Here is a 9,643-nt window from a genome sequence, read left to right as displayed (position 1 = left end):
CGCGCAAGTGTGTATGAAATATGGCAAGGGAGTGAGAAATGAATGAAAAATAAATGATGGCACAAAATGAATTTTATTCAAGAACTTTTGAGGTACAAAGGATAATGAAGTGACTGTTTCTTAGTTTCTTAGTTTCTAGTTTTTGGTTCTCTCATCTCACGTTCTCACTCATTTTTCTAGTTTTCGTTCTTCTCTCAAGGCTGAGTACTCTTGCCTATTTATAGACAAGTTCACCGACTACAAGCTGCAACCGACTTTGACACTGTACAAGGATCAATATAAAATTCAGCTTGCGTTCTTTAGCTTCTCCTTGTTGCGGCTTCTCCCGATTCGTGTAGTTGCTTCTCCCTTATTCTCCATTTTTCTATTCTTTGCAACTCTCAGCCACTTTTATTGACTTTTCAACCAACTTCCAGCTGGCTTTCTTCCTTCATACGTATACTTAATTCATAAGCAAGTGTAGTCTAGTGTAGTCTAGAATTTTCACAAAATGGATCATATTTTAACAGAACCACCAGAAGATCCATCGCGAGCGCTCCTCCTGCCACTCCTCTTCTCATCCTTCCTCGACCTCCTCCGCTCCTTCTCTCTATCCATGCATCCTCTCTCCTTCTTCCTACCACTACTGCTGCTACCGCCGCTACTCCCCTCTCTCCTCCTAGAACCGCTCCACTCCTTCCGTCGCCGGTGCCGATGCCGCCGAGAGGATTCGTCCAAGGCATCGGAATCCGACAGGGACGACGACAGCGATTCCGACTCCGTGTCCGAACGCCGTGACGACCAGCAAGCTGGTCATAGTGGCCGCCACTGCCTATCGTCTTGCTTGAGGAAGATGACAAGTCCGGTGGCGGCGCTTGGAGCGAGTCTATTACGTAAGGAGGAGGAGAGTCGGTGAAGGTGGTGGCGGTTGGAGAAAAGAGAAGTAGAGAGAGAAGAGGGAGAGAGAGGGTCGCGGGCAGGGGCAAAAGACGTCGTGGACAGCTGCTCGGACAAACGAGACAACGACCTGGTCGTCGTTAAGGGAAATTTTCTCGTAAAAAGAGAAGTAAGAAGAGAGAAAGAGAGGTGTGGGCAGAAACGGAGGGGAGGAGAGAGAGTAAAGGGGAGAGAGACGAAGCGTTAATGGAGAAGTGGGCGCTGACAGGTGGGCTCAAATTTACCACTTGTCGATTTTTGTATGGCAATACATTTCGCCTACGTGTAAAACCTACCCAATATTTTCTGAAAGAGTGGGGGCAGAAATTTTGTTGGTTCAAGTGACAGGTAGGCCCAAATTTACTACGATCAGTGTATGGTTTAATGTATCATCGTACCTGTCATATTAAAAACACACCCAATATTCTCCGGCCATGGAGAACAAGACAATCGAGACCACACCACTCGCGCAAGTCAAGGAATTCCCTCATTCGTCAGCCAAGAAGTAATAATTTCAGGCACGTCCCTATTTATATTGGACAGTCTCCACCTCAGTCTCCTCGTTAATCCTCTCCACATCCACATACCGCATATCTTCTGTCGAGTGCTATCTCAGAATCATTTCCATGTCCAAAGAATTTGTTCAAGCCTCGTCCATGGCACCTCCACATTTCCTCCTCGTGACCTTCCCCAGTCAGGGCCACATAAACCCTTCCCTCCAATTCGCCAAGCGTCTCGTTCGTGTCGGCGCTCACGTGACCTTTGCCACTGCCATTCATGCCCACCACCGCATGGCCGAATCGAAATCTCCCCCTGTGGGGCTATCCTTCGCCAGCTTCTCCGATGGCTATGACGACGGTATCGACAAGGATGATCTCGATGGATACATGGACGAGCTCAAGCGACAAGGATCAGAGACTTTAAGCAACCTCATCGCCTCAAACCTTGAGAACGGTCGGCGATTCTTGGGTGTATTCTACACCACCCTCCTTCCGTGGGTTGCCGACGTCGCTCGTTCTCATGGCATTCCTTCGACACTTGTTTGGATTCAACCGGCCACTGTTTTGGACTTCTACTATTATTACTTCCATGGCTACGGCGATCTTATTCAAAGCACGAGCGACAATCCTTCAGTGCCGATCCAATTGCCTGGGTTGCCGCCTCTCATGGCCTGCGACATACCCTCATTTTGCAATAGTAAAAATGTGTACAACTTCAGCCTCCCGTTTTTGCAACGGCATTTCGAGATACTCCTTGAAGAGGCCAAGCCAAGGATTCTGACGAACACCTTCGATGCGTTGGAACCGGATGCCATACGGGCTATCGATAAGTTTGAGGTGATTGGGATCGGGCCGCTGATACCGTCCGCGTTTTTGGACGGGCAAGATCCATCAGACACTTCCTTCGGAGGTGATCTCTTCAAGAGCTCGAGCGGCTACATGGAGTGGCTGGACACGAAGCCAAAAGCGTCGGTGATCTACCTGTCGTTTGGGAGCATCTCCGTGCTATCAAAGCCGCAGAAGGAGGAAATGGCAAGGGCGCTCGTAGAGGTCGGCCGGCCGTTCTTGTGGGTCATTCGGGAAAGCGGGAAAGAAGAGAGAGACGAAGATAGATTGAGCTTCCAAGAAGAACTAGATAAGCTAGGGATGATAGTGCTGTGGTGCTCGCAAGTGGAGGTCCTATCGCACCCTTCAGTGGGGTGCTTCGTGACGCACTGCGGGTGGAACTCCACGTCAGAGAGCTTGGTCTGCGGGGTGCCCATGGTGGCGTTCCCGCAGTGGAGCGATCAGCTAACGAACGCGAAGCTCGTGGCGGACGTGTGGAGGACCGGGGTGAAGATGACGCCCAACGAGCTAGGCCTGGTGGAGAGCGGCGAGATGAAGAGGGGCTTGGAGCTGGTGGTGGGAGATGGAGAGGAGGGGGAGGAGATGAGAAGGAATGCCCGGAAATTTAGGGATCTAGCGAGGGAGGCTGTGAAGGAAGGCGGATCTTCGGACAAGAACCTCAGGGCCTTCGTGGACGAGGCCAGAGAAGCGGCTGAGTGAGTGAATCGCCTGTGGTGTCACTGTCACCAGTTTTTTTTTTTTTTTTTGTCGATCCTACTCTATTCCTACTCTACATCACTCTCAGACTTTTGCCCTACCTCTTGCAGGGTGTGGGAGTCGAAACCCACTCCTAAAACTTACGCATCCCCACCCCATCCCCCCCTGAGAAGGTGGGGATTTGAACCCCTCACCTCCCCCTTCCATGTTGGAAGGGTGGCCACATAGGGGCGAACCCCAGTGGTTCACTGTCACCAGTTAACGTGGTGTTTTCATGTCGTTTCTTTGGGGGCTTTCAGTAAATATATATTATGGCTTTTATGTAATCCTTCGTTTGGGCATAAAGTCTAGGCGTTATTTTCTCTGTTTTCTTTCTTTTCCCCTTCTGTATTGTATGGTGTTCGTGAGAAACATCAGCATGTTAAAAAGCGTCGCACCGTATTCCTTCTATTTCAGCCCGTCATATATGACGCTTCCGTTGCTAAGTCTTGAATCTTTGATGGTGGGACCTCCCCGCTGATGGTAAAAGCATTTCTCAACGACAGAAGGATTGTGGTGTCTTGATTCTTTTCAATCATCCAAATTAGTAGCAATTAGGTATGAAATACTCGATCGTCGTATCTTCTTCCGTCTCAAACTTTGACGGGGAACGAGAGGCTGTGGTCTCGACAGGAGCTGGGGTTTATGGCATATGTTAAAGCATTCATGCCTCACTCAGCACGGGTGCCGGCGAGGGTGACGAGATCGTCGGTACAAGCAAAAGACCTGTCGAGGCTCCTAGGTTGTGTGGGCCGTGGAAATAGACCTCTACATGTACGTAAGATTCAAAATTGAGATTTTTCTTCTTTTCTTTTTTTCTTTTTTTTGGGGGTTGGGGTTCGAAATTATTGAGAGGGTTAAAGTGTTCTAATTGTGGAAGTGATAACATATGCATGATCGAACCCACTTCAAAATTTACGTAGTTACTTTTTTTCTTGGAAAATTGTCCAAAAAAATTTTAAATTATTATAGGGCACCAATTCTATTGTAAAACTTTCAATTATACTAATTTAATTTTAAATCTTTTGAGAATTCATCAATTTAATCTTGAATCTTTCAATGATGTCAATTTGGTTATAAACCTCTTAACGATATACCAATTTAATCCTTCTCGCTAATTTTAGCTACGCTTATACTATACTTATTTTTCTCGTTTAAATTTACAGTCCACAAATTCATCATATGTTATAACAACTTCATGTGCAATTGCTGGAGCTATTTCATTAGATTCCATAAATGCAAAAAAAAAAAAAAAAAAAAAAAAAACCTCCGAAAACTTGCTGCAATGATTTAGCTAATCCCAAAAACTTAATAGGTAATCTCGTCATGAAAAGTTAATTTTCCTTTTGAATCTCACCCCGCCTTGTGCAATTCTCGGGCCGACCGCCTTTGCTTGGGCGAGCTCATCCGCCGAGTCAATTGCAGATGGTGGATTGAGCCATTTGTTCAAAATCCTACCAAAAGGTATGTGAGAGAGATTAGTCTTCTTCTTAAGTAAATGATGAAAAAAAAATTGGCACATCATACGGCAACTTTTTTTTGATAATTTTCCCATATGTGGTAGGACAAGTCCCCACTTATCCTGGCAATGTACAATTATGTATCCTAAACAAATTATAAATTCGACAAAAAAACACTTCAAGTGGCATAACTTGGCACAAAGGAACACTTAAGTGCCATAACTTACGAAAAATATATTTAAGTGCCTCATTCGAAGAAAAACAGATCACTTAAATGCCACTCGGACCAAAATCCGGCCAAAAGGCTGATGTGGTATTTTTCCAAAGTGAAGCGAGCCCAAAACAACGCTGTTTTATACGCCGACATGGCCAAATAATGCAAAAACGGCGTCATTTTGGGCTGACATAGTAAAAAAAAATTTTAAAAAAAAAATTAATTAATTTAAATTTAAATTTAAATTTAGCTAAAATATTAAAAATAATGATTTTAAAATTAAAACAAAAATTAAAACAAAAAAAAAAAAGGAGGGCGGTGGCTGAGGGCTCATCCCTTAGCCACCATCGCCGCCTCCCCAACGTCGCCCGGGAAGGCCGACGACGAAGGGGGAGGGCCGGCCAGGCCGGTGACCCGGCCGACCGGCGATGAGGTTCGTGAGCCTCGCCCCCGGATCGGGTGAGGGTTGCAGCCCTCGCCCAAATCCGAGAGAGGGTTGGCGGCCCTCGCCCGGCCGGGCCGAGGCCACCGCCCGTTGGGGCCTCCCGAATCTGGGCGAGGGTCGCCCCCTTTTTTAAAATTTTTTAATTTTAAAATTATTATTTTTTAATATTTTAACTAAATTAAATTTAATTAATTTTATATTATTTTTTTTTACCACGTCAGCCAAAACAACGCCGTTTTTGCATTATTTGGCCACGTCGCATGCAAAACGGCGTCGTTTTGGGCTCACTTCGCCGAAGAAATGCCACGTATGCAATTTGGGCGGATTTTGGTTGAATTGGCACTCGTGTGATCTATTTTGCTATAATTTTGGCACTTAAGTGTACCTTTCATAAGTTATGGCACTTAAGTGTCCATTTCTGTCAAGTTATGGCACTCAGGTCCGCGTGTCTTATAAATTCACTTAGAGATTCAAGAACAAGAATAATAATAATGAGATACCCAATAACTAGTTTTTGCACAAACTCTTTGAGATGTACTATCAATAATTCTCTGTTGATCATTCAGTTTGTATGTGCATCTCTATTACATTGAACCATATGTAGTAAACAATAATTTTCTAAATAGATTGACTGCTTTTGGTTCAACAAAGAGAAACTCCGATGGAAGTTATTCTCAAAACGTTAGAAAGCTCACAATCAAATTTACATGATCTTATCAATTATTGAGATGCCTAGTGTAATATCCTCAACTACGGCCTTTATTTTGGTCCCAACTAGGAGGCTAAGCTAGATAAGCCAATCCTCTTGAAAAACAAGAGCCAAATGCATTAAATGAGGATAATGAGTGTGGAGACTTATGTATCCCAAATAATTAATGAAAGGGGATGGCTCATCGCCTAATGGAATGATCACAATGATCCTGCAAGCCAAGTAGGGCGCTACCTCTCCCTCATAGACTTACCACCTTGAGTTTCATCGGTTTTGACTTTCCAATTTTTCGAAACTGCTGGACCTTTCCTGCTTTCCAATTTTATAGAGCTTTTTGTGCTTCGAATTTGGAGAAAATATTTTCATGAAAGTTGTTCAAAACATCTTGATCTATAACATACTTAAATTTCATATTTTCTGAGGTGAAATGGTTGGGATGAAGGCTCAATCAATTACCGTACAAAACCTGCCCAATATAGTGAAAACAGTAACCAAGTTGCCTTCTCAAAAATTTATAAAATGTTCCCTTTCAAATTAGGATATACTTCCTTCACAAAAGTTTTAAATGACATCCATATCTACAACATATTAAAATTTCAAAAAAAAATGTGTAGATTCAAATTTTGAAATGAGTCTCTCTCTCTCTCTAACCATTGAATTTGCTTGACAGATGAATTTTTGGGTTGTATTTAATGATTTTTTAACTCTTTCCACAAAATGAATTTTGCTTTGATTCCTCATGAAAAAAATTCTAAGGTCTTCTCCACAACATATTAAAATTTTATAATTTTTCTAGCCCGTCTGTTAAGATAATGGTACTAATTTCAAAAGTTACTCAAAATTGTTTTTGCCTTAGAATGGGAGAACCACACGCCCAACGTGGAGGAAAAGAGGGTTGCACGCCTAACTTGATGAGGAAGCCAATCTAGAGCCTTCTTGACTTGAAGATAAGAATGTATTAAATGCTTTTGGAAGATAGCTAATTAATGAGCTTAATGAATCACACACTCATGTGGTTAACTTGGACAACAAGTTGTCCAAAGTCCAAGTTTCTTGATGACAAGTCTAAGCCATTAACAACTTTGAAGGCTAGTCATTAATGAAAGGGGTGACTCTACAGCTTAGGTGCCCCTATAAACTTAGGTCATCATGACCTTAATATGAGCCTTGGAAGGCAAGTTTGCCAATTCATAAATGCTAGATGACTCATTAGTACAAATGGACTAATGAGAAAATGTCCTTTGTCCTTAATCATGCCCCTAGAACCTTAGAGCGCCACACCATCAAACTAGCCATGCCACTCCAAGAAAGTTGATCGGACAACTTATAGGGCCAGTAAATGAAGCTTGGCCTATAGATAGGGAACAATCCCCTCTATTCTCTCCGACCTTTGACTCACTTCTTCTCCTCCTCCTCCTCTCATGCATGTCCTCTCCCTCTCTCAGCCTTGCTCACCCACCACCTCACAAGACAACCCTCTCTTGGTAAAATCAACTATAGTTTATTGAGGTTTATCGAAAGTAAATAGAATCTCTAACTTTTTGCTAGGGCAATAGCATATGTCGTCAAGTTTAATGGTGTGCTCACCTATGTAAGCCTTGTGTATGTTGTAATATTCTTTTGTATGGTTTGCTCATATTTGCATGCTTGAATGTGTTCATGCCCCGGGACAAGGTCAAGGTTTGCTCAACTTGGAATGTAAAGCCATGATGGCCTAAGCATGCAGCTCAAGCCACGAACCAAGAATCATGCTCGGCATATTATATAGGACCCATGATACACTCCCTTGAAGGATCACGCCCTCGGGCCTTGTATGCATCGACTAAGATGAAAGATGGCCCCATTTGGTTCAACTTTGGGGAAATAGCTTTGCATTTCCTCAAGTACCTTTGAGAGAATGAGCATTTTGGGAAGAGAGGTGTGTTTGGAAACCAATTTTTTGTGCATGTTTTGCAAAGCTATTTCAAAGTAAAAAGAAAAAAAGAAAAAAAGAAAAGAAAAGGGAGGAGGAGATCGCATGGTGAGGGGAAAATTGTGGGGGAGCAGCCGGTGGTGGTGAGGAGGCGGCTAGCAGCGGCGGCGGGGGGGGGAGGGAGGACTGACCTCGGGTGTCGCGCAACCCAGCCGCCTGAGGCCACGCGACCTCGGCGGCGACCCCGGCCTAAGGTGACAATCCAAGCGACGCCACCTAGGTTGCGCAGCCTCAAGCAACGCTGCTGGGTCGCGCCCGAGGTCGCTTGACCTCAAGCCACCTTGCCTGAGGTCACGCGACCTCAGGCGAGGCTTTCCAGTGGCCAGATCTAGCCACTCGCGGCTAAGCGCCGCCCACCGTGAAGCTTGGCCGAGCAGCAAGTCCACAAATGTCCAAGGAAGAGCACCGCCCACCACCGCGAAGCTTGGCCAAGCAGCAAGTCCACGGAAGTCCAAGGAAGAGCGCCGCCCACCACCGCGAAGCTTGACAGAGCAGCAAGTCCACGAAGTCCAAGAAAGAAGATGAACAATGTTTTGGAGGGCAAAATGGAAAGATACAATTATCAATAAGGGCAATATTGGAAAGAAAAAAATTATTAAACCCTAAACTAGCATTCTGAATGCTGGCATTTGGCAAATGCAAACTCAAAAGTGTAAACCAAACACAAAATATTTTCCCCAATGTGCTTTCGGGGCTAAAAGCCCCTTGGGAAAGCTAAACCAAACACCCCCGATGATGAACCAGCTTGTGTGATGCACTTTTATGATGCACCTAAAGAGGAAAAACGTCTATCGCTAGATAGCGTTGGCGGCAATGCCTCGTGAGAGTGCTAGTATGAACACCTAGAGGGGGTGAATAGGTGTTTAAAATAAATCTTGGCAAATATATGCGGAATAAAATAAATTTCAAACAAAGGAGTTAAGGAAGAGAATAAGAACACAAGATTTATAGTGGTTCGGCTTAATCCAAGCCTATGTCCACTCTCCCACGCTAACAGCCTTCTTGGCTGGTTTCCACTATGCAATCAACAAGAGATTACAACTTTGAGTGCAAACACTTAGTAGATCACACTATCTCACTAAGTCACTCTTTTGGTATTTCTCTCACGATCACAAACGTTTAAGCTCACAAGAGACAAGTATATGATCGAAGGTCGCTCGACTTTGGAATTATAAATTCTACGCTCTATCTCTTACTTGCTCATCGATCCTTCATCTCCTTAAATACTCCTCCACTTCCAAACTACCCGTTGGACAAGTATCCCGAGAATCGTCTTCCAATATACCCATTGGACAGCTCGTATCTAGAAGATTTGGTAGCCGTTGAGTGACAAAGGTAGAATCCTAAATTGATTCCGATCGCCCATACAAACGGAATCTTGGTTTCCATAAGTAAAGCTTCTTCGTATAGAAAGTTCTTGTCTTCAAGATCCAATCGTCAATCAAATAGATTGAATTAATCAAATCAATCTTGATGTGGAATCCAAACCAGATCACTAGCGCTTATATGATTGGGCTTGAGTTAAGTTATGTCGAGTTCTGGATGTAAAGTCTGAGAGCAATAGACTTTACAATCTGAGTCTGAATATATTCTGCTTCTGAACAGATTTAGTTTTAAGGTCTGTACCAAGTTCAGCTTCAGTATAGAGTCTGTCTTCTAGTTCATCATTCACGTTCAGTCTGGAATTTGTCAGAGTGAGCAAACTTCTGATGTAGAACAGGCTTTGACACTAAAGTCTGGCAGTCTTCAGACTTTGACACAGAAGTCTGGAAATCTTCATAATATACTTTGGGCATATGTTACGTTCAGTTTTCTAGTCGTCTTCACACTTTGACAATATCCTTTAC

General features: G+C 43.9%; 1 protein-coding gene across 1 annotated transcript; it reads left to right on the top strand.

Annotated features, from left to right (window-relative positions):
- Nucleotides 1–523: 523 nt before the first annotated feature.
- Nucleotides 524–2,985, top strand: LOC120293388 (crocetin glucosyltransferase, chloroplastic-like). The gene has a single exon (XM_039312553.1). It carries the CDS (start codon nucleotides 1,542–1,544, stop codon nucleotides 2,958–2,960), a length of 1,419 nt encoding a protein of 472 aa, XP_039168487.1. The 5' UTR covers nucleotides 524–1,541; the 3' UTR covers nucleotides 2,961–2,985.
- The last annotated feature ends 6,658 nt before the right edge of the window (nucleotides 2,986–9,643 follow it).

The sequence above is a fragment of the Eucalyptus grandis genome, chromosome 5 (genome assembly GCF_016545825.1).
Source record: "Eucalyptus grandis isolate ANBG69807.140 chromosome 5, ASM1654582v1, whole genome shotgun sequence".
Lineage (NCBI taxonomy): Eukaryota > Viridiplantae > Streptophyta > Magnoliopsida > Myrtales > Myrtaceae > Eucalyptus > Eucalyptus grandis.
Note: the sequence above shows the minus strand (reverse complement) of the source record. Positions and strands in the feature narration are given on the sequence as shown.